The following is a 27,318-nucleotide window of genomic DNA, read 5'->3' on the forward strand; positions in this document are numbered from 1 at the left end:
TTACTTGTACCAAGAACGATGTAATGGCCAATCTACCAACCATTTATATACACATTTCCCTGCATCTAAAGAATTGAAAAGAACGAACGGGAAAACTTTCATTAAAAGGGGGGTGGTGGAGGAGACGTCTACTACAGGTGGATGGTAACATGATGGTAAAAGGTAAAAATGACTGTGATCCTGCTGGACCACTAGCACCACCAGCTCTGCTGGTACCACTGCGGTTAATTTTACCACTTTGCCTTATACCCTTTATTCGTGTTAAAATTCGCATCATGTCACCAGTGGGCCGAGATTCCACTAATTTTTATTGTCTTTAGGGAGACGATGCTGGACGGTTATGGCAGCCGTGAGGGGTTCGGAAAAAAAAAAGAAAAAAAGTGGAATCCCGATCATGGGATACTATAGCATTACCCGGACAAAAGACCAGCGACTCTTTCACGTGCTATTCACGTGAACACCGTAATGACCGGGTAACAAAATGTGGGCGTGACCTAGCTGGTGAAAACGTATCACAACCCCTAAAAAATAAGGATAAGCAAGCAGGTTCCCTTGACTACTCCATCTCTATGTAAACTATAATCCTCATAGTGGTGGTAAAAGGCGTTCACCAACTAAAAATTCAGTTCGAAGGCGCTATTGATCAATTAGCGTACAAGAAGTACTCTTTCCCTTTGCCAGTTTTGTTTCTCCGGTTTTCGTTCAAGTGCCTCGATCGGTAATGCTAATATGTTGAAGGTCCAACTACATGTGTTGCTGTTACTTTTTAGTGTTCAATGGACCCGTGTAATGGGGATCGGTTTCGACCAAGTTGAATTTAGAACGAGAACTACGTTATCACGGCCCGATCGTGACAGCGCCGGCGGCGACGCCGCCGCCGGCGGTAACGGTGATGGTGATAAATGTCCACCTTGCTTTAATTGTATGTTACCAATTTTTGAATGTAAACAATATTCCGAGTGTAATTCTAATACCGGTAGGTGTGAATGTATTCCAGGATTTGCAGGCGATGATTGTTCTATTCCTGTCTGTGGTGGGTTAGATGAGCCAAACGGTAGAAGGCCTCAACGTGACAATGGATCTGACACATGTCAATGTAAGGCAGGTTGGGGTGGTATAAACTGTAACATATGCGAGGAAGATTTCGCATGTGACGCATTTATGCCAGGGCCTGAATTAAAGGGAACTTGTTATAAAAATGGTATGATTGTTAACAAATCTTATCAAGGTTGTAATGTAACCAATGAAAAAATTTTACAAACTCTTAAGGGTAGAATTCCTCAAGTCACCTTTTCATGTGACAATCATACAAAGGATTGCAACTTTCAATTTTGGATAGACAGGATAGAGAGTTTTTACTGTGGACTAGATCGTTGTCAATTCGAATACGATTTAAAATCAAATTCTTCTCATTACAATTGTGAAAGCGCTAGATGCAAGTGTGTTCCAAACACTACTTTGTGTGGCGCCAAAGGATCAATTGATATATCTGACTTTTTGACACAAACCGTTAAAGGTCCTGGTGATTTTGTATGTGATTTGCAAACAAAAAAATGTAGGTTCAGTGAACCCTCTATGAACGATTTAATCTCAACAATTTTTGGCGATCCTTACATTATGCTTGAGTGCCGCGGTGGTGAATGTCTTCATTACAGTGAAATACCAGGTTACATGCCTCCAGACAAGGATATTTCCATGTCTTGGCAGGCAAACCTCATTTTAGCGCTAACTTCCGTGTTAGTTTTACTGCTAGTGACTTTTGTCACTTTCTGTATCTCTAAGTCACCTTTGTTCAAAAACGATCCATTAGCATTGGAAGGTGATGACTTTTTATCTGGTGGAGGTGGCGGTGGAGCTACAAGTGCCCAGGAGCCTTCAGATGCTAATTTCCTGAAGACTGATGTCGAGGCTGTCCTAACGTTTAAAGATATCGTGTACCAAGTGCCAATAAACCGTGACAATTCCGAAACGGTTCTTAATGAAGTCAGTGGAGTAGTACAACCAGGTGAGATGATGGCGCTTTTGGGTGGATCAGGCGCTGGCAAAACCACACTCTTAGATATTTTAGCCATGAAGAAGAAAGCGGGTAAAGTTTCTGGTCAGATCAAAGTCAACGGGAAGTCTATCTCTAAGAAAGATTATACCAAATTAATTGGATTTGTTGATCAAGATGATTACTTGTTACAAACGTTAACAGTCTTCGAAACAGTTCTAAACAGTGCATTATTACGTTTACCGCGTGCCTTGCCTTTTGAAGCGAAAAGATCTAGGGTTTACAAAGTCTTAGAAGAACTAAGAATTTTAGATATTAAGGATAAAATCATTGGTAATGAGTTTGAAAGGGGAATTAGTGGTGGAGAAAAGAGGAGAGTGTCTATCGCGTGTGAATTAGTGACTAGTCCACTGATTCTGTTTTTAGACGAACCCACATCAGGGTTGGATGCCAACAATGCAAGTAACGTTGTAGATTGTTTGGTGAGATTAGCTAGAAATTACGGGAGAACGCTTGTATTGTCAATCCATCAACCAAGATCGAATATTTTCCAAATGTTTGATAAACTGGTCCTTTTAAGTAATGGTGAGATGGTCTATTCCGGTGAAGCCATAAGAGTTAATGAATTCTTACGCAATAATGGTTACCAATGTCCCACGGAATACAACATTGCCGATTATTTGATAGATATCACTTTTGAAACCCAATTGCAAAGTAAGAAAAGAGCTAGAGCCGCTAGTAGTAGGAGTGGTATGCAAGTCACCCCTGATGTACTCCAAAATCCCACTTCGGGTATAGACGCCAATAAGAATGCAATTCACCCAGCGTTGGAAGAGGGAAGCGGATCCGTACCTTCAGTTACGCAACGTGAATGGGAACATTTAGCTGGTCATAGGGATGAAATTAGAACTTTACTCAAAGATAGTGTATCACAAGAACACGAAACTGTTGGTTCCATGAATACCAGACTTTTGCATAATCGTTTCAAGGATGGTCCCTATTATGCACAATTGAGTCATGATATAGCTACCATTCTCACTAATTATGCAACAGCTCAAATGGAATTACCATCGTCAATGAATTCGGCATCTTTTCCTCAACAGTTATCCATTCTCTGTTCGAGAACATTTAAAAATATTTACAGAAATCCCAAACTGTTACTGGCCAACTATCTCATGACTCTATTGCTAGGTGGATTTTTAGGAACACTTTATTACGATGTTTCTAATGACATTAGTGGATTCCAAAACAGGTTGGGACTTTTCTTCTTCATTATGACATATTTTGGATTTGTTACACTGACAGGTTTGAGTTCCTTCGCTGTGGAGAGAATTATTTTCATTAAGGAACGCTCCAATAATTACTACTCACCACTAGCCTATTATTTCAGCAAAATTTTGAGTGATGTTTTACCATTAAGAGTAATTCCACCGGTTATCTTAGGATTGGTCGTCTATCCCTTAGTGGGGCTAAACATGGATAACCATGCCTTTTTCAAATTTATTGGAATCCTAGTGCTTTTCAATTTGGGTATATCCTTAGAAATTCTATCCATTGGTATTATTTTTGAAGACTTGAGCAACTCGATTATCTTTAGCGTGCTAGTTCTGTTGGGATCACTGCTATTCAGCGGACTTTTCATCAACACCAAAGAAATTACGAGTGTCGCTTTCAAGTATCTCAAGAATTTCTCCCTTTTCTATTACGCCTATGAATCGCTTCTAATCAACGAAGTAAAATCATTAATGCTAAGAGAAAAGAAATATGGTTTAGATATTGAAGTTCCAGGTGCTACAATCTTAAGTACTTTCGGATTCTCAGTACAGAATCTGGGGTTAGATATTAAGATACTGGGAGTTTTCAGTACTGTATTTTTGATAATCGGTTATGTGGCTTTGAAACTGATAGTGGTGGAGCAAAAGTAGCCAGAAGAATTTTAATTTAATTTGATATTTTACCTTACTTAGTTTTAGCGTCTCTTTAATCATCACTAAACACGTAGATATATCGATCAAAATTTCATGTCGACTTCTCCGATGAGATGGGCTTGATCATAATATGGATAAAACTACATAGCAAGCCTTTGAAATTGGTTGAGCTAGTGCTATTGGGATCAAACTACTAGAATTGTTTCAGAAATGGGGAATCTCTTAGAAAATGCTCTGCAACTTTCAGATCAGGCAAAAGATCTACATACCAAGATGTTGGATAAAGGTCCCAGCGTCTTGTTCACACAACCTGAATTACAAGAAACTTCAGGTATAGCGTCTCTAAATGATTTGATGCCAATTGTGCAAGAATTATTAGACAAAAATCTGATTAAGTTGGTTAAGCAAAATAATGAACTAAAATTCCAAGCCGTTGACATCTTTGAAGCCCAAAAGAAATCTGCCATGTCAGCTGAAGAATCTCTTGTGTATTCCTACATCGAAGCTAGCGGCAGAGAGGGTATATGGACTAAGACCATTAAGGCAAAGACAAACTTACACCAACATGTGGTTCTCAAATGTTTGAAGAGTTTAGAATCTCAGCGGTATGTGAAAAGTGTGAAAAGTGTTAAATACCCAACTAGAAAAATTTACATGCTTTACAATTTACAACCTTCCATTGACGTTACCGGTGGTCCTTGGTTTACTGATAGTGAATTAGATGTTGAATTTATTAACAGTTTGCTTACAATCGTTTGGAGATTTGCATCCGATAGAACATTCCCCAACGGCTTCAAAAACTTTAGCGGTAATGATAAGAAGGAACTACTATACGCACCTAATGTAAAGAATTATTCTACCATCCAAGATATATTGGATTTCATAGTGGCATCCCAAGTGGTCAACGTTGAATTAACGCCTGCCAATATAAGATCTCTATGTGATGTTTTAGTGTACGATGACAAGATGGAAAAGATATCACACGATTGCTACAGAGTGACTTTAGAGAGTGTGCGACAAATGACACAGTACGGTGGATTAATTTCCAACGATGACGATGGCGAATTTTCAATTTTTGATTATTTCAACCTGATTGCACCATCACAGAATGATAAAGAAGCAGTATATTTCGATGAATGGATTCTGTGACGCGCGAGTCAGCGTCAGCGTCAGCGCCGGCATCAGCGTCACAAAATATTTAAAAATTAAAAATCGAAAAAAAAAAAAAGCATTTGCATTGCACATATGTGCATGGAACCTCGAAAGGACTATATCTTTAATCTTATCTTTTTTGTAGAATTAATGTAAAAGAGTCATGGGTCGAAGAAGTATAAAGCAAGACACTAAAGGAACAGTGACTACCAACACCACTGATTTTTCGAAACGCTCAAAATTTGCTTCGAGCCTTCGAGAATATGTTCACAAGATCAAAGAATTCTGTTATCCAGTTGAATGCACTACGACACAATACTTTCATCATTTCCGAAGATGGAAGAATGCGAAGCAATCATATACATTTGTAGAGTCAATACCACGAATTGGCAAAGAAGTTGTTATTACTCCAGAAAAGAAAGAGGAAAAGGAAAAGGAATATGAGAATGATCTTCAAAGAATGCTGTCATTGAGGAAAATAAAGCACCAGGATCCCGAACAATACAGAATGGGATGTATGATGTTAAAATGGTATTTCGAAAGTAAGAGTAGAAGAAACAACCATGAGCGAATCAACGGAGATGCAACTGGAAAGCTGTTTAATGAGAATGAAGAGCAACAAAAAAATGCATCCCGCCACAATCACCCTACATTCAAACCTGCTTCAGAAATAGCGAATACACAGGCATTCACTAACAATTTAAAATTGTCTATAAACAAACATGGACGAATTCCAAGACAGACTAAATTTCGACCCCTTGATCGTTGTGGTCGTCATTCTCAAGAACCATTTGAACTGGAGGTCGAGAACGACAAAGGTACGGCTAATGAAAGGATCCTTGACGACCTAGTTCACATGATCGATGACTACCTCGGTGATACTAACTAACACCATTGTCCCCGTCACTAAATATTTAAAAAAAGAAAAGAAAAGTGATTGACACTTTTTCATGTGGGGAAGTACGCAATAAAGCAATGGGCGCTTCGGGTAGGTGCGGCTGAAAAGTGAGTCCAGTGGCCAGGTTTCTCCCAACCCTAATACACAATGCCCATAGAATACTGACAGCATTCTATGCTCCATGCTATAGAACAATTCTCCTTATATAACAGAGTATGTGTTAAAGTAGAACATTTATTTTTAAGCGTATGACTCACTAAGAGCCTAAAACTGCCAAAACCTGGCAATTAAATAGCTAATTAGATATACTTTTGCTACTAATACCACCACCACTACTACAAGACGATTTCCGAGAAAGAAACGATTAGTCACGATTCATCGCCACATCATACAGCATATGAATCAGAAGAGTCAGCCGCAAGGACATCCTCACCTATTGAAGATGAAGACGAAGATGAAGAAGAGGAACAGATATATGCTCGAAAAAGAAGAGCGTCGATAACATCATCTGAACATGCTGCTCAACAGAATCCAATGATGCAAGCACAATCAGATGCTGTCGGTAGAATCGCTACTGAAGGTGATAACAACGAATATATTCGTTTTGGACACCAGAAATATCTCAAGAGTGACTTGTACGAAGCATTTGGTGGTACTTTACAGCCTGGTTTAGCACCGGCATCAGAACACAGATTTGCGAACCCTGCCCCTCTTGGTCTATCCGCCTTTGCAGCGACAACTTTTATGCTCTCGCTAATAAATGCAAAGGCTCAAAATGTAACAATCCCAAATGCAATTGTTGGTCCAGCCATTTTTTACGGTGGCATTGTTCAGATAATCGCTGGAATTTGGGAAATTGCACTTGAAAATGCTTTTGGTGGCACTGCCCTTTGCTCTTATGGAGGGTTCTGGATGAGTTACGCCGCGATTTACATTCCTTGGTTCGGAATAACTAAGGCTTACGAAGGAGAGGAATCGGAACTGAGTAATGCTGTGGGGTTTTTCCTGCTAGCAATGACGATATTTACTCTTGGGATTACGATCTGCACAATGAAATCCACTTTAATGTTCTTTTTGCTCTTTTTCCTTCTAGACATTACGTTTCTACTACTAGCCATTTCGGAATTTACAGGTAAATTCGGAGTCAAAAGAGCTGGGGGGATTCTGGGAGTTATAGTTGCACTTTTAGCCTGGTACAATGCATTTGCCGGTTTGGCTACAAGGCAGAATTCTTACTTGACGGGTCATCCGGTACCTTTACCTACAAACGAGTATACTCTAACCAACATTACAGGTAGGAACCGTCGTCGTGTTAACTAATTGCGTGATTTCTCGATTTCGAAATTCAGAGGTCCCTTTTTCATCTATTCATTCTATGCTTCCGGTCGATTTCAGCTCCCCTCTTTTACAATTCTCGAACGACGTGCGGGGCCAATGCCAAGAACGAAAAAAAACAAGTTCTGGGCAAATTTCCGTATAGTATAACTCTCTTCATGTTGAGAAGTGCATCAACATCAATTACCCCAGTAGTCGAATTAAAGCTCTACTTACGTATAGTAGAAAACAAAGTCGCGGGTGAGGGGCAAGGTGGAAAGGAACGGTTGATGGATTAATGCTGAAGAAATAGATCGGATTTAGTGATCTAGAGTAAAGTATCCACATTTGTATATAAGGAAAACATGAGAAACTTTGTAGAATTGTTTGATTATGGTAGTTGACATTCAGGTCTTTCTTCTGCTAGGACAATTGTATCGCACTAGCCATGTCCTTTTCTGATGTTGAAAAACGGCAGAGCACAGATTCTGACGCAGCTTACGAACAACCAACCGGGTTTAGTACTGGTGCTTACAATGTTGGTGATGATAACAGTAGTGCCAATGAGCATGGGGTCCACAGGGTTTTCACCGCAGGTGATAACGATGAGTACGTGGTAATCGGGCGTCGGAAATTTTTAAAGGATGATTTATTCCAGGCCTTTGGTGGTACTCTGAATCCAGGTTTAGCACCACCATCAGAACACAAGTTTGCCAACCCTGCGCCGTTGGGACTATCAGGTTTCGCATTGACTACATTTGTCCTATCCATGATAAAGGCAAAGGCCCAAGGCCTAACAATACCGAATGTCGTCGTGGGACCGGCTATGTTTTACGGTGGTATTGTACAAGTGATTGCAGGAGTTTGGGAATTAGCACTTGAAAATACCTTTGGTGGTACTGCTCTTTGCTCCTACGGTGGATTTTGGATGAGCTTTTCAGCCCTGTACATTCCATGGTTTGGTATTGTTGACGCCTATAAGGATGATCAAGATCAATTGGGAAACGCTGTAGGCATTTATCTATTGGGTTGGGCGATTTTCACCTACGGATTGTCTGTCTGTACCATGAAATCCACACTGATGTTCTTTGCTCTCTATTTTCTCTTGGGTACTACTTTCTTACTTCTGGCGATTGGATCAATTACGGATAATTTTGGTGTTAATAGAGCTGGTGGTGTTCTTGGGATTATCGTCGCGTTTATCGCTTGGTATAATGCATTTGCAGGTTTGGCTAATAAGCGGAACTCTTATGTGCAGTGTAAAGCGATTCCATTACCAAATAACGATTGGCATTTTGGTAGAATGGTTCACCATCGTCGCTGAGGGTACGGGAATATCTAATTCTATATTTAATTCTGTAACTTGTTATGATTTATTTTATGTGTTTCATTAGTTGTGTTCGGTGCAGTTTAATTTAGTCTAAAAGGGGCAGAGGTAAAAAATAAGAGAGTAGCATCCTATACAAACAACAACAACAACAACTATTTTACTAATAGAAGGTGGTAGGTTGTAAAAGTCTAGCAAAATGAGTTGGGAAGGGTTTAAGAAAGCTATCAATAGGGCTGGTAACAGTGTTATGATTAAAAATGTCGATAAGACGATCGACAAAGATTTTGATATTGAAGAACGTAGATACAGAGTGTTACAAAAGGCAGGAGATGCATTACAAAAGGAGGCTAAAGGATACTTAGATTCATTGAGAGCAGTGACAGCATCTCAAGTTACTGTAGCAGAAGTGATATCGAACCTATATGACGATTCTAAATTTATCAACAGTTCTACAGGTGGGTATAACGTCGGTAACTACTATTTACAATGCGTACAAGATTTTGACACGGAAACTGTGAAGCAACTAGATGGTCCATTTAGAGAGACCGTTCTTGACCCAGTCACCAAATTTTCCGGTTACTTCAAAGAAATTAACGAAGCTATGAAGAAAAGGGAACACAAGAAGCAGGATTACGATGCTGCAAAGGCCAAGACACGTAGACTCGTTGATAAACCTGCTAAGGACGCAACGAAATTACCTCGTGCTGAAAAGGAACTAAATCTAGCTAAAGATGTTTATGAAAATCTAAATGAATCATTAAAGCAAGAATTACCACAATTAGTTGCATTAAGAGTGCCCTACTACGATCCAAGTTTTGAAGCATTGGTTAAGATTCAGCTAAGGTTCTGTACCGATGGTTATACTCGTCTGGCGCAAATTCAACAATACTTAGATCAACAGTCAAGAGACGATTATGCTAACGGATTACTTGACGATAGAATCGATAGCTTATTACAACAGATGCAATCTCTCGATATCTGCGCCCTGGGCATTAAATGAATTCGTGAAGCTTTTTGAAGGATATGTAATGCAAAATATTGGAAGTAGTAGTATCAGTTAATAACCAATTGGATCTTATCTCATTTCGTTGCATCTTGAATTTTGCTTCTTGCTTTTTTGTTGTTTTTTTTTTTTGTTAATTTTTTTTTTTTTTTGTCAATCCCCCCAGCTAGAACAAAGATTTGACGTACTACTCAATTTCTAAGGTTTAGAGTTTAAAAACATTAAATAATAATAGTGCTTTCGAGTGCTTTTCATGCTAGATCTTGAAGGGTTTTAGGAGTATTTTCAGTTGTTTAATCATCAAAATCATACCTAACCCTTTCTAAGGTGAAGCTACATTTCCCTTCGACTTCTAATCGTGATTCTTACCCGTGGCACAGTATACACGCACTCCCCACCTTTAAAACGCACCTTAGGGATATACGGTTTCTGCTACTTTACTAATAACGAGTAACGGTATAATAATCTATTATTCGATTAGAGGCTGAAATAGAAATCCTCCTTTTAAAAGATGCGATACATGGCAAATGAAACGGGACGTAGGGGTTATTATGGGAACAAAAGCAGTGCATTTCTTTCACTAAGGAAGTTTAAAACATTTTGTTCCACTGTGATTAGACATCCAAAGATTAACATCGTGTTACCACTATTGATAGCGGTTATTCTTTCAAGTAAATTGTTCAGCATTGCAATTTCAGCGAGACAAATTTGGAGAGAATTGAATGGAAATCAATATATCAGTAAAGTGGAAATTTTAGACGATCACAATGCTGGAAGAATACGTGAAAATTCGCATCTTGTATTATTACAAGTCTGGATGAGATGTGTTGGGGAGAATTTTGATAATATTTTAGGGAAGAGGACTCTATTGGAATCATTAGCACTACAAAACAAACTACTGAACAATGTTAGCACTGCGATGATGGTTAAGTCACCTTTTCAACTTTGGAATCATTCTCTAAAGAATTTAAGAAGTGATCCTGCACCTTTACAAACAATAAATTCTAACTTGCTTTCATTACCACAATATTCATTCTTTGGAACATGGAAAATCAACGGGCTTGTTTCCTCTGCGGCTGGGATAACAATATCAATCCTTGTAAATAGTACAGATTCCCAAAAGCTATTGGATTCCTTAAATTACAACGTGGTACATTTAAATGGAATGTCGAATATTACCAATTTCCATATCTTCCCGCCATTGAATGTTAATAGTGCTGAAAATGAATCTTTGAGGTTGTACATGATCAAATTGGGATCACATTATAAAACTATTTTTTCCCTTTTACATCTAGCAGTTTTCGTCTATTTTGTCTTTTCAATGAAAAGGTTGAAAAAGACGGTCAAATCTGTTGTTGGCATTATATTAGCCATGGTTGCTCAGCTTTTATTTACAATTGGTTCAGCAATTACCTTAACAAATTTTTTCTACAAAAGTTCAAACGACAATATCCCGTTTAGAGCTCTTTCGTGCGCGGTAATTTTCTTTACGATGAATGAACAAATTAGACTTTTGGACGATACTAGTGGATCTACTTTTGAATCTAAGGCTCTGGAAGATAGCGAAGGGTTTGCATTAACTCAAGCTTATGATCCAGGAGATGTAACTGCAGATAGAAGTTTCCCATCGTGTGCGGCTTTGTCCCAGATTAAATCTACAAAATCAGCTTTTTTACTTTCAATAGTGATTACATTCCTCATACCATTTAGTAGAAAGGCAACTTTTTTCTTACTACTATCGTTGTGGTTCGGTCATTTCTTGGGTTGTACTTTTTTCACTGCTGTATTAAGCTTGGATCACAGAAGACTAGAGGAAAATGATTTAATTTCAATCGACAGTAATGTACTGCTAGATGAAGAAATTTCATCTGTATCAAACTATGCCTCATTGGAGCAACAACTTTTCCGTTATTTGAAATCCTCCTGTCGTAATCGTTATTCTGTGATATTAACCGTATTGTACCTGGTAATTTTCAATATCAACTTTACGGTGGCACGTTCTTCTTCATCGTTGATCTTCAAAGTGTTCCGAGGCGGTATTAATAAAGTCTTCAAATTTGGGAGACCTATTCCTAACGTTATCTTTGATCAAAAATTCATCGCAGATGCTGCATTTAATCTAATCAAAAACGATGAAAACCAAGGTACTTCGAGTCTTTTAGCCAATTTAACGGTGAAGGATCCCTTTTTGGTGTTAAAATATCAGGAAGAACTGAACCTAAACGAATTGGGAAGTCAATTGTCCTCCATATTTGATGCCTCTGCCTTTACAGCATCTTACAAGCTTGATTTCTATTATGTTTTTGAATTTTTATTATCTGTCGTATTACTGCTTTCATGTACATTGTTGGTACTACAAAAATTGATGGAAAAACTAGATCACATTAATAGTTTCCAGTTTACGAATGGTGATAGTTTAGAAAATTCCATGACCCATGCGGAAGCTAAGAGGAGCAAAGCTGGTAAGAACAATTATTTGCAAAATCTGCCCCACATTAGCGAGGATACTGGTTCAAAGCTACAGTCACCCAACCATTTCCATGCCAAAGAACTGTATAGAGGAGGCCATTCGTTAGATATCGTGGGTATATCTACATCGAAATGCCCCTTTGTGGTTTCCGTTGGACTTGATTATAGAGTACTGGTCTGGTCACCTCTATTAAAGCCTATCCCCAATCCAACCAGCATACCTTTATCTCGTAAATTTTGGCCTTTGTCAAAAGTGGTTTTGAGTAATGATGGTTACTATATTGCGTTTTTTGGTAAAAATGGTAGCATTACATGCTGGTCAAGAAGACAGATGAAATTCGTTTGGGAGCTTCAATTGAAAAGAGATCGTCAAACAAAGGACCCTTCCATTATTGCTCCGCCCTTGGAGGCATTCTTTAGGAAAATTACAGCCCCTGCTTTCAGGCGAAGAAGGTTACCGCCAGCAGCTGCATTAAGACCCGATGTGAACAGTAGGCGGTCCAGTGTAAACTCGATTGATTATGCTGCCAGATTGGCTGAAGGTGGGCTTGATGTCGCTTATGAAAAAGTAGTTTTCTCTCAAGCGAATCCAGATGAAAAGGATGAATTAGTATTTGTAACACCTTCGGGTTACCTTTACAGCATCCAAACTGATGGTGAACTCCATGTGGAAAAGCTTACTTCATCAAAGCACTCTCTGAAATCGTGTAAGCTTTTATCTTCACCAAGAGTCAGTGATAGGTTAGTTGCATGCGATGATGTTGGTGATCTTTACGTTTCTACCGTGGTTAACAATAAATGGAGGCCTAGGACCCTTACTGTAAACTACAACAGAATGCTTGAACCTTCCACGCATTTTAGCAAAATGGAAGAAGATCGTTCAGCAACTCCTTCAGTGGATGAAGCCCAGATAATGTCCAAGACAGACTACACAATTGAATTAGTCTCGTTTGTTGGATTGATTTTGCGTGTCATCGGTAAAGAAGCAGAATTAATCGATGCTATGACTGGTTGCGTGATAAGAACTTTTGCCATTGGTCTTTTGAAGCCCAATTCTTTGCGAGTATTTCATGACAATCCAACCCACTGTAGATTTTGCGGTAGTGCATCAGTGGCATCATTCTCTATTGCATATACTTCTTTCGACAACGAACGAGTCGCATTGCATACCTTTAAACTAGAGAGTAAGACAAAGAATAGTATTTGTTTACGTGTTGAGCGTGACCCAAGAGAAATTCGTTGTTTAGGTATGGAATCTGCATTTGAAACGGTTCATTATTTCTACGATGCTGAAGATTGGTGCGTTACCAATAATAATATGCTTATAGGTATTCGTCGAGTACCACAAAATATCAAAGTGAAAACTGGTACAACTTCTGTTGATACAAGAACAGGTACTGCTGATAATGAATCAAGTGGATTGATAAGAAGAAAGTATGATAAATCTGAGAGGGAATCTAAGGTGAATGATTCATCAGATTTCCGCATCCATAACATTTGGGAAGGTTGGACGATGACCGCCAGTGGTAAGATTTCTTTACAAAAGATTCCAATTGGTGTCAATGGATTACTAGTTAATCGGTTAGGACCCTTAACAAGATATGGTGCCAAAGCTGTAATTGTCGGATTTTCCAATATAATGAACATGTTTTACGTTGGCCATGAAGAATTGATCTTCAATCCCGAGAAGGAGGATGCTAACAAGGAGGAATTGAGTCTAAGATTTGTCAATAAAAGAAGAGACCGGCTCTCCAACAAGAAGCTTCCTCTAAACTATAGCTCTCTATGAGCTATATTCATAGAGTGATCCCTCCCAAATGCAAAAGAATGAAAAGAAAAACCTGTATATATATTTATCCCAATTCGTGATGTTTTTCCATAATACTCATGGTTTCTGAGTTTGTCTTTCTTTTTTTCTTCGTAATCGTTATTCTCTTTTTCTCGAACTCTCTTACGCAAATTCACATATCGCGTAAGAGTATTAAGAACTTGAATAAATATGCATTACGATGCTACTAAGCCGCTGGTAGTCAAGTACCATTAGGGCCTTAGCACATCACTTTTAATTTGTTTGTTTTTTTTGCTGTTTTTTGTTTTCGTTCGTTACTCGTAATTCTGCTCTAATAAAATTTCTATGCCAATACGTGCGGGGTGGGGTAGAAAAATGTTATATAATACAAGCAGCATCACTAGAGAAACTCATAGTAATGCCTAACAAAAAGAGATGAAAGAGTACAACCTTGAGAAAGCTGTACAACGAAATGAAAAAATATATGCAATTGAATAAGCAGAATCAGAACGCCTAATGGCGGAGTTAACGAGAACTTTTTATCCTTTTCCTTTAAGTCGTCTATTAGGTTTTTCAGTCGAGGGAATGCCCGTCATTACAACATTTAATTTCTCTCCCCCATTCACTGTTTAAAATCTGCTTCCCGTTGATTCTTCTAGATGCTACGGGATCTAGCATGGAATAAATCACGTTTCTACATCTGGCTCTCTTCAAGTTTTCGATTGGTTCAAAACCACCCTTTTCCTTTCTTTTCCTCAAATATTTGGCGAAGAATGGATCTTCCTTTTGGGCAACTTTCCATAGCTGACGACCCGTTCTCATTGCCATATAAATTACACCACACGCCCAAATGTCAACAGGACGTGGATCGAACTCCTCTTGAGTATATTCTTCAGGAGCGATATAAGGGCTTGAACCGCAAACACCACCACTTAAATGAATATCTTTCTCCCAAGCCATTTGAAAGCATTCACTATTACCAAAATCAATAATCTTTAAAGTACCATCAGATGTTAGAAGCAGATTTTCAGGTTTCAAATCTCTGTGGCAAACTCCCATATCATGCATGTAGACGACACCTCTAATGAGTTGTTTGAAAAAACAATCAGCTTCCAAATATTCCAATTTACCAGCAGTAATGACTAAAGTGAAAAGATCACCCCCTGCACAATATTCCATAACTTCACAATAATCACCTTTAACATCTTGGAAAAGATCTAAAGTCATAATAATATTAATGTGACGTAATGAAGATGAAATGCAAAATTCTGATGTTAATCTTTTAGCATATTTTTCTGCAGGTTCTGAAGGTTTCTTTTTAAACTCTTTAACCGCGTATAAAACTTCACCCTTACCATTACCAGCTGAATTCATTGTTTTCTTATGACAAACTCTAACAACACCGAATGAACCCTTACCAAGGACTTCTTGGCATCTTCCATATTTTTCAGCCAAACAGAGGGAATCTCTTTTTGCAATGGCCGCTGTTGAATTATTTGTAGTGGTTGCTCCTGGTGTTGCGGCTGCACCCACCAAGGAAGGAGTGTAAAGCCTTTTATCAGGGCCATAGGATGCGCCACTGAATGGAGTATTTTCACGTTCCGACTCATTAACTGATCCCATCTGTTTGATAAGACCTGCAAACAGAGTTGGAGGATCCAAACGTTGTTGTTGACCTTGTTGATTTTGTTGGTTTTGTTGGTTTTGTTGATTACCTTTATTCTCTATCATAATTTCGGGTACAGCTGATTTTGCTTGGCCTCTAACTTTTTGAGATACTGCCATACTTTTAATCATTCTAGTTAACTTTTCTTGGCGTTTAGTATTTTTCAAATGGTGTTCATGAGTACCATCTTCATGAACAACAAATCTACCTGATGGTCCTTGGAAAGATGCTAAATTTGTTGCAGAGCCACTGTAGGCACTTGAAATGTTCGATAGACTTGAAGTATGAGAAATTGTAGGGTCGTTAACATTATTATGATCTCGTATTTTAGAAGAACCCAAAGATGGTGCTGCGCCAGTAGCACCAGGAGTAGTTGCAGCGCTCGGTGAATTTGATGTAATGGAAACTGCAGAAACTGATGATGCAATAGATGAAGTGGAAGAAGCCGGTGATAACGGGCTCTTACCATTAGGCATTAGAGCTGGTGTTGATTGATAATATTCACTTTTCGCAGCATCGGTTCGTACTTTACCATTACTGTTTTCTTGATGAAGATGATGGTGATTTTGTTGCTGCTGGTGTTGTAAATTTTTTGTGCTGTTACCTGCACCAAACAATTTTGCCATTTTTGAAAGAGTATTCTTTCTAGAAACGCCACCAGTAGTACTACTAGCTGGGGCATGGACAGCTGCCATTGGCGCCATACAGTGATCACTGTTACTGATCATTCATACAATGAAAGGAAAAAAAAATACTTCAAAGATGAAAAACTTTTCAAGTTCTTGGAACTAGCAGTAAAAGTTATAGTAGACAACTTTTCCCTGACTTCGTCCCTCCCGTCTCTATTATAAGAAGAATCACTTCCTCCTTCTCCTTTTCCCTTATACTCTGTGAACAGGATGTTTCTGCCTTATTAGGTGACGATGAGGCTCTAGATGAACTAGGTATCCGACTTGAAATTTAAATGTTAATACAGAATAGAGAAATGAATGGAAGAGAAAAAAAAAAAAGTTAGCACCGACAGTTGCCTGAGTCGCTCGCTGCAAGAAAAAATGAATAGAAACAAACACTCAGACACCGAAACTGAATAAACCGATACGGTTACTACTAGTTAGCTAATTGTGAGGGAATGTTTGTGTGCGTTTATAATTAATTTTAGTCAGATCACACACTACCTCAACTAACTCGTACCTGAAGTTGTTTTTTTTTTCTCCCTCTCTGCTCTTCCTCTTTCTGGAGAATGTAATTCTAGCAAAAATACAAACAGCAGATGTCCTGTTTGGGGATTTTCAATCCAATTTAACTCAACGTAACTCACTATTACTATGCAAAAGAAAAAAAAAAGAAAAATCTCCTTACAGTGTGTATCTCACTCGACGCTCTTTCTTTTTCCCTTCCTACCGTTGGTTACCTTGTTAATCAAAAAGTAAAGTGATAAACGTAGCAGTAGCTAAAATTGTAAATAGTATAGAGAAGACCCGAGCTGAAAATGCCAAGTTTGACTACTTGATTAAAATTCTCTTATGAAATTCTTGAATGTGTGTATGTGTGGTACAGATTTCCTTCTCTTTAGGACGCGGCGCGACGCGGATTACTTTGTTTCTTTCTTTGACTGTCTAAAGATACTGAGGTCGTGGTGTGTAGAATAAAAGAAATATCACTGCAAACGCTACACTACTTTGTCACGTAACGTAACGTAACAACTTGTAACACATACTGAGACTAAGCCTGTTTAAAAAAAAACTCACGTCGTTCATTGGGAGGACGCAAGAAGTACTAATTTTTTTACCCAATGCGATTAATGATTTTCTTTTGTTGGATCCGTACCAGCGCATACAATATAAGCATGTTAATTCATGAGGCTCTTGTCACGTGTAAAGTAGTTCGTCGTTTTATCCACACACTCTTGGATTGTTCTTGTAACTACTAATAGTGGCAGCAGCTTTAGTAGAGTGAAAAAGAAAAATTAAACGACCTCGGTGAGGATCGAACTCACGCTCTTGCGATTAACAGTCGCACGCCTTAACCAGCTTGGCCACGAAGTCTCGTATTTCTATATTTTCTGCAGAGATTCGTGGCGTAGGTGATATCTCTGCGTTGTCACATGGATGCGGATTTTATAATGCGTAAATCTGTGTGTACGCCCAATGGGAAACAACTCTCACTACCCCGGAGGAATCCTAGGTTCGAATCCGAGATCGTTGCACCTTCCACCCTGGGCCAACGCTATATTTTGTTTTTTCGGCGTGCCGTACTTTCAGAGGACAGACCGATCCGAGCTCGGGTCCTGTTGGAAAATTTTGAACAGTTCCGGTCATTTGTGCGATGCAAGCATGCATGACCAACGTCACGCACTGCCGCGCTGATTAACCGCCGAGTGTCGTTGTACGTAATTTCCTTAGAAAGAGAAATGTAAAAAGCCCATAGTGAATGTTATCGTCCGTTACCGCCAAAGGAGTTTTTCCCGTTGCCATTTCTGTTAGTTGTCTCGTTGCCCTTGTTCTGGTTGTTCTTAACATTATTGTTATTGTTCTGCTCGTACCACCAATGACATGCTGAAGAAGGTTAAGCTCCGAAGCTATCAAGGGGAGTCAAAATAACGTATTGAAGTGTTTACGTCCCTTTACTGTCTGTGTCTTCTTGGGTAGCTCTTTCATGTGTCCTCCGGGTCCAAGAACTTTTAAGGAGTCCGATATAAATAGGACGGGGTAAGGGAGGTTTTCCACTGAATTGAACGTTCAGCACATCCTAGTGGAGAAACTAGATTGTGGAGTAGTTGTTTTTAGTAGTAATACTATCATACAATAATAATAATAATAATATAATAATAACATAACGTATTATTGTTCTAAATATGTCAGTTTTATCACAATCTACCAGAACTACTCTGGCTAGACACGCCCTAAAGAGCGCTAGATTCCAATTCATCGCTCAACGTTATTACAGCAATGCTGAAAAGACTTTAAAGGAAAGATTTGCAGAAATTTTCCCTGCCAAGGCAGAAGAGATTAAGAAATTGAAAAAAGAACATGGACAAACCGTTATCGATCAAGTTAAATTAGAACAAGCCTTTGGTGGTATGCGTGGTATCAAGGGTCTTGTTTGGGAGGGATCCGTTTTGGACCCTGAAGAAGGTATTAGATTTAGAGGCCGTACCATTCCTGAAATTCAAAAACAACTACCAAAGGCAGCTGGTGGTGATGAACCATTACCAGAAGCTCTTTTCTGGTTATTGTTAACCGGTGAGGTTCCAAGCGAATCTCAGGTTAAGGCATTTTCTGCTGATTTGGCCTCTAGATCGGAATTGCCTAAGCACGTGGTTGAATTGTTGGACAATTTGCCAAAGGATTTGCACCCAATGGCTCAGTTTTCCATCGGTATTACCGCTTTGGAATCCGAGTCTAAATTCGCCAAGGCTTATGCCCAAGGTGTTGCAAAGAAAGATTACTGGAACTACGCCTTTGAAGATTCTTTGGATCTATTGGGTAAGTTGCCAGTTATCGCTGCAAAGATTTACCGTAACGTTTTTAAGGATGGTAAACTAGCGGCTATCGATCCAAACGCCGACTATGGTTCAAATTTGGCCAGTCTGTTGGGTTTTGAAAATGGTCAATTTGTTGAATTGATGAGATTATATTTGACTGTCCACTCTGATCACGAAGGTGGTAACGTTTCCGCTCACACCACTCACCTTGTTGGTTCAGCTCTATCTTCTCCATATCTATCCCTAGCTGCCGGTTTAAACGGTCTAGCTGGTCCATTGCACGGTCGTGCTAATCAAGAAGTGTTGGAATGGTTATTCAAATTGAGAGAAGAAGTTAAAGGTGATTACTCTCCTGAAGTCATTGAAAAATACTTGTGGGATACCTTGAACTCTGGTCGTGTTGTTCCAGGTTACGGTCATGCAGTTTTGAGAAAGACTGATCCTCGTTACACCGCCCAAAGAGAGTTTGCTCTAAAGCATTTCCCAGACTATGAATTGTTTAGATTGGTTTCTACCATCTATCAAGTCGCACCAGACGTCTTGACCAAACATGGTAAGACTAAGAACCCATGGCCAAATGTTGATTCTCATTCTGGTGTTCTATTGCAATACTATGGTTTGAGTGAAGCTTCATTCTACACTGTTCTTTTCGGTGTTGCAAGAGCATTCGGTGTTTTGCCACAATTGATCATTGACAGAGCAATTGGTGCTCCAATTGAAAGACCAAAGTCTCTATCTACTGAAAAGTTTATTAACTTGGTCAAGAGCATCGAAAACAAGAACTAAGGCCACAACAATAAAGAGAGAAAAAACAAAAAAACAACTAATAAATAGCATTCATGGCCACTTCGCATGATGATGAGCTGAAAGTATTTACGAGCTAACGCTTACATATTCTTAATGATCCCTTTATCCATACCCTTTAAGATTTGTCATGGTAGTTAGTAAATAAGCGCTGAGCTACTTTGTAATCGCTTGGTAATCAATATCAGCAAGTTAGTCTCTGACGCGAACGGCAGTCCTGTTTGGTGTTTGTATGTCCTTATCGGTGAAACAATGCTTTTATTCATTCGGTCTTTCCGTCTCATGTCCATGCTTACTTAGTTATTGTCATGGTAAGGGTCTATGTTGCTGCTGCTGCTACTATTTCTAATGCTGACTAGTGCTTAGTGCGACTTGTGGTCCTATCGGTTCTTCTCGTTTCTTTTCCTGCTTCTGCGGCTAAGGCTGCTGTGCAGATTCTTATGTAGATTATGTCTTCCCTTAGTAATCTGTCAATATGTACGACAATTTTTTAGTCAATAATTAGTGACATTGGATACCGATTGGGATTCATAAGATTTACAAATTTTAGTCAATTTTTCGCATAATAATCGTAGTAATCATAATACCGAAAATGTGTTCCTCATTAGCTCCTGTTTAGGCGATTGAACAGCCTTCCCGCTTTTTGCTTCAGCACCTGTCTCTCTCTCTCTCTCTTTTTTTTTGTTTTTTGTTTTTTTCCTTCTTGTTATTTTCTCGAAATCACAACTATCCCTTCTTAGAAGAAAACTATATAAGATAAACTTGTTGCTGTTCTTAAGGAGCTTTGAGTACTGATTGCTTTCCAATATATAGAAAAAGTTAGTCTCGTGTGGCTATTAATCCTTTCCATTAAACAATTTTATTAATTGGTTAATTTCAAATCTAGCACATAGACATACACAAGCAATACATTATGGGTAAAGTTGCTATTATAACGTACTCTATGTACGGTCATATTGACACTTTAGCTAAGGCAGTCCAAAAGGGTGTTGAAGCTGCAGGCGGTCAAGCAGATCTTTACAGAGTCGAAGAAACTTTGCCAGAAGAGGCTTTAGAAAAGATGAACGCACCAGAGAAAAATCCAGATGTCCCAGTTGCTACACCAGAGACTTTGCTCGAATACGATGCCTTCTTACTTGGTATTCCAACTAGGTTTGGTAGTTTACCAGCTCAGTGGAGTGCATTCTGGGACCATACCGGTAGTCTATGGGCTCAAGGTGCTCTTGCTGGTAAGATTGCTGGTGCCTTCGTTTCTACTGCAAGTCCAGGTGGTGGTCAAGAAACAACTTTAAGATCTGCTTTGAGTTATCTAACACACCATGGTATTATTTACGTTCCATTGGGTTACAGAGATGTCTTTGCAGAATTAGGTAATGTTGAGGAATTGCACGGTGGTTCACCATGGGGTGCCGGTACTTTGGCTGGTGCTGATGGTTCAAGAACTCCTTCAGCTTTAGAATTGAGAATTGCTGAAATTCAAGGTAAATCCTTCTACGAAACTTCTCTAAGGTTCGAGACCACCTCTAGCCATGGCTCTGGTGCTGCTGCCGCCACTGAGTCTGGTGCTGCTGGTGCCACCACTGATTCTGGTGCTGCTGGTGCCGCCACTGATTCTGGCGCTTCTGCTGCCACCGGTGCTGCTGCTACTGGTAAGAAGGCTTCATCTCCAAAGGGTAAGTCTCCATCCAGTAATGGTGCTGCTGCCGGTTCTTCTGATGGTGCCGCTAAATCTGGTGGTAAACCTTCCGGTTCTGCTAACGGTGCTCAAGGCACACCAGATCGTCCAATTCCTGTTCAAAAGGATGGTAAGAAGAAGAAGAAGTGCATCATTATGTGAAAAGTCCAAAGCCTCTTTGGAAAATAGGGTTATCGATTCTAATAATCGCATCTTTCCCCGCCTCTTTTAATGTACTATAAGATACTACTACTACTAATATTTCTGACAATTTTTCATATAATAATTTTGAATATGTTGATAATATCATTGCTCTTTGGGAAGAATTTGAGATTGGCAACATGATAATAATAATTGTTTGATTTGCATCTTGAGAACAAGCTTTCTTCGTTAATAATGTTCTTGAAATGTTAACATTAATATTAAAGTTGATAAGAATAATGAAGGATTTTATGGAAGTGGTCTAAAGCTTAGGAAAGGGTTGAATTAAGGATGTCCTTCTTATTTGTACCAATGAGTCTTATATCCTTGGTGGTTAAATGTTTATGCGGTCATGTGATATTCACTCTCTGGGTAAAAGTAAGTGAGATCTATTTTCCCGAACGTTTCCAGAGCCGGTTCTTGTCCGTCTGTCGCGCGACAGGAAAAAAAAAATAATAGCAGCAGCTTAAGCGACACAGTGACATTCTGCAACCACGTAAAGAAGTTCTATGATTTCTATTCCTTTTATTTTCTTCTAATCTATAATAGGTTTACGAGAAATAAGCTATAAACTAATCAATTTTTGTTCGTTTCTTTTTTTTAAAAAAAAAGGAAAAAAAGAACCAATTACTGTTAATCCCCCGATTCCCACCGCCATTGAAGAGCTTTTGTATAATGGTAAGAATGAAAATGCAATGATAAATAATGCGCAAGTATCGGACTCCGTCACACTTGATTCTACGAACCTTAACCGCCAATTGTTAAAGATCCTTCCAAATCTCAAAGTATGCCGCCATCATTTCTAAAAAATGGGGTCTAGCTTTGTCGGCCTCACACGATCAAACCAGGAGGATGAATTGGTTGTGATTAGGAGATGCTTTTCCTTGTGCAGTATTCCATTGATCAAGTTGGACACTAACAATTGTTCTCGTAATTTAAGCCTCCTCAGCGAGGAAATTGAAGGGTTGATAAGAATTAAAAGTGAAAATCACTTAAAAGAAAGAGGAAACTTTCACAAGAAGGTCAGTCCTTAGAGTCAGTAATTAAATGTCTTAAAAATCAAAAAGCTTCAAGGGTACTTATTGATGAATTGAAAGAACTGCAGAAAATCATTGACCTACTAGAAAAGACAAAAATGAATTAGAAAACTAATTTCCAAAAGTTTTGAGCTTGTTCCGTTTAATGCTTTACTAAAATGTGTGAAATTTGGTACTTCAAGTTAAAAACAACTAACAATTGGATTAAAAGGCAATATTGCAAAGGTTCAAGAATTGGAGATTCAAATCGTGGTATATACGATAAGGAAATGGAACACAAGTACAATGAATTGGAGAAAAAAGATGAGGAATTACAAAAGACTAGAGCAAAAATTATCCTCTTACAAAATGAAGTTGAATCATTTCTTAAGGAAAGCTGCTTAATGAAAGATACCTCCATAGTTGTCGAAGAGGATTTATACTTTCATATGGTGAATGTCATTTTGGAAAGAAAATTACAAGCTGAAGGTAAGAATGGACATCGTCAAACAGAAAGTGCTGATACATGGAAAGGTCTTGAGAAAATGCAGGAGAATATTGAACAATTGAAAATGAAAAATAATGAATCTCTTTCAAAGGACTCTCAATAATCGGTTGAAAAAATGAATCTGGTGGGTTGGAAATATCATTTAAAAAGAAAAGCATGAGAAATTACAGAAGGATTTCAACAATTTCAAGCTTAGCAATGTCGAACACTTTAAATTCAATTCAAGATTATACGATTCCTGAAGTACTGGAAAGTCGCTTTCTAAGTTGGAGCATGCGGTCTTGGATATGGATCGACAAAGGAAGGGTATCCAATCTGAGATGGAATGCTTGCGGGAACAATTGGAATGCTTTGCAAATACCGTCAGATTCCTTTAAAAAACTAATGTAGTCGCTGAAGGAAGGCCGAAGGAATTACACTGTAGGCTGGACCGGTTACAATCCAGAAATTTTGAGATTGCTGGAAAACTAAATGCTAAAAGAATAGAAGTACGTCAACTCAATGAAAAAATGGATTGCTTGTCTTATTTTCTCTCAGGTACAAACAAATTTTTGAAAAGTGAATTTTTGACCCACGGAGTAGAATTGGAACCTCTTAATTCAAGATGGCAGGGAGGTAACGGGAGAAAAAGTTATTTCCTTCGATCATTGATTAGTAGGAAAAGAATTGTCCAAGATTATTGGACAAATTTCAACCAAAGGGTTTACTGAATTTCTCTAACGTTTATCTGAATATTTGTCTAACTGTAGTTCGTCCTTTTTGTGTCGGCGTCTAATTTAGGCGGGGGGGAAATAAGATATATGTGTAAAGTGCTTTTAAAAATAGAGAAGCTTTCTGTATTTGTTTGGTTTTGGGCAGAATTTTTAACTGAATCCTCTTTATTTATATGTTTATATTTATATGTTTAGCTTCTGCAAGGACAATTTCCATTCAATGGACATTCTCAATTCACCATATATTAAGTTGATCGAAAAAAAACAAGAAGTCCCCCGTATTTTCTGTTTAAATTCTATGTTAAAATTCTATGTACACGAATACTTGATTGATAATTAATTAACAAATTTTACTTGTCTTTTTCCTCCACGGGAAGTGTTCTCATGCGTCTTTCCAAATAACTGTCTTTATCCTTGAGTTTCTTGTTGTACTCAGTTTCCTTCTTACCAGGATACAAAATTCTCTTATCCAAATCTGATAGTTCCTGTTCTTGTGAAGGTTCTTGTCTCTCCTTCACCGTCTGAGTCTTCCAAATGTGACGAACATGTTGGACACAATGCATACACAGACAATTGGCTCTCTTGTAATGACCACAAGAAGGACATTTATTCAATTCGTGGATAAATTTTAACTGTTTTTTACCTGGTGCATACAATCTTTGTCTCTTTTTTTGATGTGTAACCTTCTTCTTGGGAACCGCTAAAAGTCTACCGTTATTGGAAAAAAAATCTTCCTCAACAATTGATCCTTCTTCGTTCTTTTTAGTTCTCTGATCTATCCATTTTCTTAAACTTTCAGGCAATTGCTTGGGAAGTTCACCAATCATAGGGCCTCCCAGGGGTTTAACCCAGGGTAAAAGTGTCGTCGCAGATAAGTAAAACCTGCTCATAGAAAATCCAATACTCGACATTGGATCAAGTATAGTGGTAATGGATTGATAATCAATCAATGGGCCCCTTCAGTTAATCAATCGAATCTTCAATTATCACTCGTCCGCCTTGGCTCATTGAATTTTTCAATTTCAATTTCAATTTCATGTTGAAAATTTGAAAAAGATCACATAAAACGGAAACATGTGCATACCTTTGTGGATTCCACGCGTTCCGTTTACCTGGAACAAATATACTAGATCAACACGATCTTGCATAACTACAATTCAAACGCTTCCTATTATAATTGAAGTTCAAATTGCTCAATTCAAGTAACCAAGAGTAAAACTTTAAGAAAGAAGAAGATGTCTGCACCACCTGCTTTAGCTGGAATTCAGCCCACGTCTTATGTCGGTTTTGATACTATTACAAGTCAGATCGAACACCGTCTTCTCAAGAGAGGTTTCCAATTCAATGTTATGGTGGTAGGTCACTCTGGATTGGGTAAAAGTACCTTGATCAATACTTTATTTGCATCACATTTGATTGATTCCGCTACTGGCACCGATATCACTCAAGTTCCTGTCACCAAAACGACAGAAATGAAAGTGTCCTCGCATACTTTGTTAGAGGACAGAGTTCGTTTGAACATCAATGTTATCGATACGCCAGGTTTTGGTGATCAAATTAACAACAATAAAGTGTGGGAACCAATTGTGAAGTACATTAAGGAACAATATTCACAATATTTGCGTAAAGAATTGACGGCTCAGCGTGACAGATATATTCGTGACAGTAGAGTTCACGCAGTTCTTTATTTCCTGCAACCTAATGGGAAGGGATTATCAGCTTTAGATATTGCTGCTTTGAAAAAGTTGACAGAGATTGCTAATGTGATTCCTGTCATTGCCAAGGCGGATACCTTAACTTTGGAAGAAAGGGCGCATTTTAGAGAAATCATTCAACAAGAGTTCAAAAAACATAAATTCCGTATTTATCCATATGATACTGATGAACTTACGGAAGAAGAATTGGAATTAAACGAAAGTATAAGATCTATCGTGCCTTTCGCGGTAGTCGGATCTGAAAGAGAAATTGAAGTCAACGGTGAGACCTTTAGAGGCAGAAAGACTCGTTGGGGAGCTGTAAATGTGGAAGATATTAATCAATGTGAATTTGTTTATCTCAGGGAATTTTTAATTAGAACCCATTTGGAAGATTTGATCGAAACTACATCTTACATTCATTATGAAGGTTTCAGAGCTAGGCAATTGATTGCTTTGAAAGAAAATGCAAGTAGCCGTACCTCTGCAGGTCCTTCCAATGGTGGTGCTTACCAGCGTTGATACTTATTTAGTGGATTGTTACTTTATTTCTATTTTTATTTTTAATCAATGGAGGTGATTAACACGATGAACGGGGCAGAACACAAATAATAAAAACGGTGAATTAGATGCTATTTAATTAAATAGCTGGTTTATCTATATAGCCGACCAAAATATAATGTGAATTTCACACCGGGTCGTACTACAGTAAATAAAATTCTAATAATCAATCATATGCTGGCGGTACATTTCTTGAAAGGTATACACCAAGGTGAATTGATTCTTCGAGATTTTGGGGAAAGAAAGACAATTAATGCTTCAAGATTTAGTGTCCTAAAGCTTGAAAACAGGAACTTACTTCATGGCATTATAGACCTTTGACGGTACATTTTCGTGCAGAAACTGTAAAGCGGAGGGCCATTGAACTTCCTAAGCGGTTTCATATGTTGTTAATATTTTAAATGATTATATAGATAATTAGATAAAATACTTAATACATATATAGTATGAATATGTATAGATAGATTCATATGGTACAAGTAAAGTTGGATTTCTTCCACCTACCTTCAATGGCAGATGTCGAAGAAAATTCGAAGACACAGAAAGGAAACCACGGCCCCAGAGATCTGAGAGTATTTGAACATTCACTTCAAAAATTACTCCAGACTAGTTTGGAATTCGTCCAGCTACCGCGGCTTCTGGGTGGTTAACATCGGATGTATCTACGAGTTTAAAATTTACAATACATCTGGATGGTGTTGTAACTCACAATCAGTATGTATTCCTAAGTTAACCAACACTTTAAAAGAAGAGAGCCCTTTGAGGTTAACGTCTTTCGTTGTTCACCTTATTTTGGTAACCTACATAAACGCTGAGGTACATAGTGTAACATAGCATAATACGCATTAGGTGTGTAATAAAATCTTACAAAAAGACTTATTTTTTATCTTCGGAACCGAGGTACAAAACTACTTTACAAATATTTTTAAAAAACATATACTTAGAATATTTTATACGTTGAATATTTTATGAGAATAATTTAAGAAGTTTAAAAAAGTTTTTAAAAAAAGGTTTACTTTAAAAAGCGCTAAGTAAATAGTGCACGTGATACTATTAAATGCCGCCAGAAATAAAACAACGTGCAGAATAAGTACTGTAGAATGAACATAATTTAGACAGA

The 27,318-nt window shown here is 38.3% G+C and overlaps 13 protein-coding genes and 1 non-coding gene across 14 annotated transcripts, besides 1 other annotated feature; 11 read left to right on the forward strand and 3 right to left on the reverse strand.

Annotated features, from left to right (window-relative positions):
- Positions 1-729: 729 nt before the first annotated feature.
- Positions 730-3,918, forward strand: ADP1 (putative ATP-dependent permease ADP1; the record flags this gene model as incomplete). The annotated part of the gene is made up of 1 exon (XM_002499068.1): positions 730-3,918. One exon carries the CDS (start codon positions 730-732, stop codon positions 3,916-3,918), a length of 3,189 nt encoding a protein of 1,062 aa, XP_002499113.1.
- A 213-nt stretch (positions 3,919-4,131) lies between these two features.
- RPC34 (DNA-directed RNA polymerase III subunit C34) lies at positions 4,132-5,070 on the forward strand (the record flags this gene model as incomplete). Its single annotated transcript, XM_002499069.1, has 1 exon — positions 4,132-5,070. The coding sequence occupies one exon, from the start codon at positions 4,132-4,134 to the stop codon at positions 5,068-5,070; it is 939 nt and encodes a 312-aa protein (XP_002499114.1).
- A 166-nt stretch (positions 5,071-5,236) lies between these two features.
- On the forward strand, positions 5,237-5,962 carry ZYRO0E04136g (uncharacterized protein; the record flags this gene model as incomplete). The annotated part of the gene is made up of 1 exon (XM_002499070.1): positions 5,237-5,962. One exon carries the CDS (start codon positions 5,237-5,239, stop codon positions 5,960-5,962), a length of 726 nt encoding a protein of 241 aa, XP_002499115.1.
- A 543-nt stretch (positions 5,963-6,505) lies between these two features.
- ADY2 (Ady2p) lies at positions 6,506-7,291 on the forward strand (the record flags this gene model as incomplete). Its single annotated transcript, XM_002499071.1, has 1 exon — positions 6,506-7,291. One exon carries the CDS (start codon positions 6,506-6,508, stop codon positions 7,289-7,291), a length of 786 nt encoding a protein of 261 aa, XP_002499116.1.
- Positions 7,292-7,733: 442 nt separating this feature from the next.
- Positions 7,734-8,609, forward strand: ZYRO0E04180g (acetate uptake transporter family protein; the record flags this gene model as incomplete). Its single annotated transcript, XM_002499072.1, has 1 exon — positions 7,734-8,609. The coding sequence occupies one exon, from the start codon at positions 7,734-7,736 to the stop codon at positions 8,607-8,609; it is 876 nt and encodes a 291-aa protein (XP_002499117.1).
- A 202-nt stretch (positions 8,610-8,811) lies between these two features.
- On the forward strand, positions 8,812-9,615 carry RVS161 (amphiphysin-like protein RVS161; the record flags this gene model as incomplete). The annotated part of the gene is made up of 1 exon (XM_002499073.1): positions 8,812-9,615. The coding sequence occupies one exon, from the start codon at positions 8,812-8,814 to the stop codon at positions 9,613-9,615; it is 804 nt and encodes a 267-aa protein (XP_002499118.1).
- Positions 9,616-10,129: 514 nt separating this feature from the next.
- On the forward strand, positions 10,130-13,876 carry ZYRO0E04224g (uncharacterized protein; the record flags this gene model as incomplete). Its single annotated transcript, XM_002499074.1, has 1 exon — positions 10,130-13,876. One exon carries the CDS (start codon positions 10,130-10,132, stop codon positions 13,874-13,876), a length of 3,747 nt encoding a protein of 1,248 aa, XP_002499119.1.
- A 573-nt stretch (positions 13,877-14,449) lies between these two features.
- Positions 14,450-16,270, reverse strand: SAT4 (serine/threonine protein kinase SAT4; the record flags this gene model as incomplete). The annotated part of the gene is made up of 1 exon (XM_002499075.1): positions 14,450-16,270. One exon carries the CDS (start codon positions 16,268-16,270, stop codon positions 14,450-14,452), a length of 1,821 nt encoding a protein of 606 aa, XP_002499120.1.
- A 1,243-nt stretch (positions 16,271-17,513) lies between these two features.
- ZYRO0E04268r lies at positions 17,514-17,587 on the reverse strand. Its single transcript has one exon. It is a non-coding gene; the product is annotated as a tRNA-Asn (tRNA).
- Positions 17,588-18,396: 809 nt separating this feature from the next.
- On the forward strand, positions 18,397-19,812 carry CIT2 (citrate (Si)-synthase CIT2; the record flags this gene model as incomplete). The annotated part of the gene is made up of 1 exon (XM_002499076.1): positions 18,397-19,812. The coding sequence occupies one exon, from the start codon at positions 18,397-18,399 to the stop codon at positions 19,810-19,812; it is 1,416 nt and encodes a 471-aa protein (XP_002499121.1).
- A 931-nt stretch (positions 19,813-20,743) lies between these two features.
- On the forward strand, positions 20,744-21,667 carry YCP4 (flavodoxin-like fold family protein; the record flags this gene model as incomplete). Its single annotated transcript, XM_002499077.1, has 1 exon — positions 20,744-21,667. One exon carries the CDS (start codon positions 20,744-20,746, stop codon positions 21,665-21,667), a length of 924 nt encoding a protein of 307 aa, XP_002499122.1.
- A 1,234-nt stretch (positions 21,668-22,901) lies between these two features.
- Positions 22,902-23,333, forward strand: ZYRO0E04334g (uncharacterized protein; the record flags this gene model as incomplete). Its single annotated transcript, XM_002499078.1, has 1 exon — positions 22,902-23,333. The coding sequence occupies one exon, from the start codon at positions 22,902-22,904 to the stop codon at positions 23,331-23,333; it is 432 nt and encodes a 143-aa protein (XP_002499123.1).
- Positions 23,334-24,293: 960 nt separating this feature from the next.
- On the reverse strand, positions 24,294-24,854 carry MRPL32 (mitochondrial 54S ribosomal protein bL32m; the record flags this gene model as incomplete). Its single annotated transcript, XM_002499079.1, has 1 exon — positions 24,294-24,854. One exon carries the CDS (start codon positions 24,852-24,854, stop codon positions 24,294-24,296), a length of 561 nt encoding a protein of 186 aa, XP_002499124.1.
- A 324-nt stretch (positions 24,855-25,178) lies between these two features.
- On the forward strand, positions 25,179-26,159 carry CDC10 (septin CDC10; the record flags this gene model as incomplete). Its single annotated transcript, XM_002499080.1, has 1 exon — positions 25,179-26,159. One exon carries the CDS (start codon positions 25,179-25,181, stop codon positions 26,157-26,159), a length of 981 nt encoding a protein of 326 aa, XP_002499125.1.
- A 919-nt stretch (positions 26,160-27,078) lies between these two features.
- Positions 27,079-27,247: a sequence feature (Centromere Zyro0E).
- Positions 27,248-27,318: the final 71 nt, after the last annotated feature.

The sequence above is a fragment of the Zygosaccharomyces rouxii genome (assembly GCF_000026365.1).
Source record: "Zygosaccharomyces rouxii strain CBS732 chromosome E complete sequence".
Classification (NCBI taxonomy): Eukaryota; Fungi; Ascomycota; class Saccharomycetes; order Saccharomycetales; family Saccharomycetaceae; genus Zygosaccharomyces; species Zygosaccharomyces rouxii.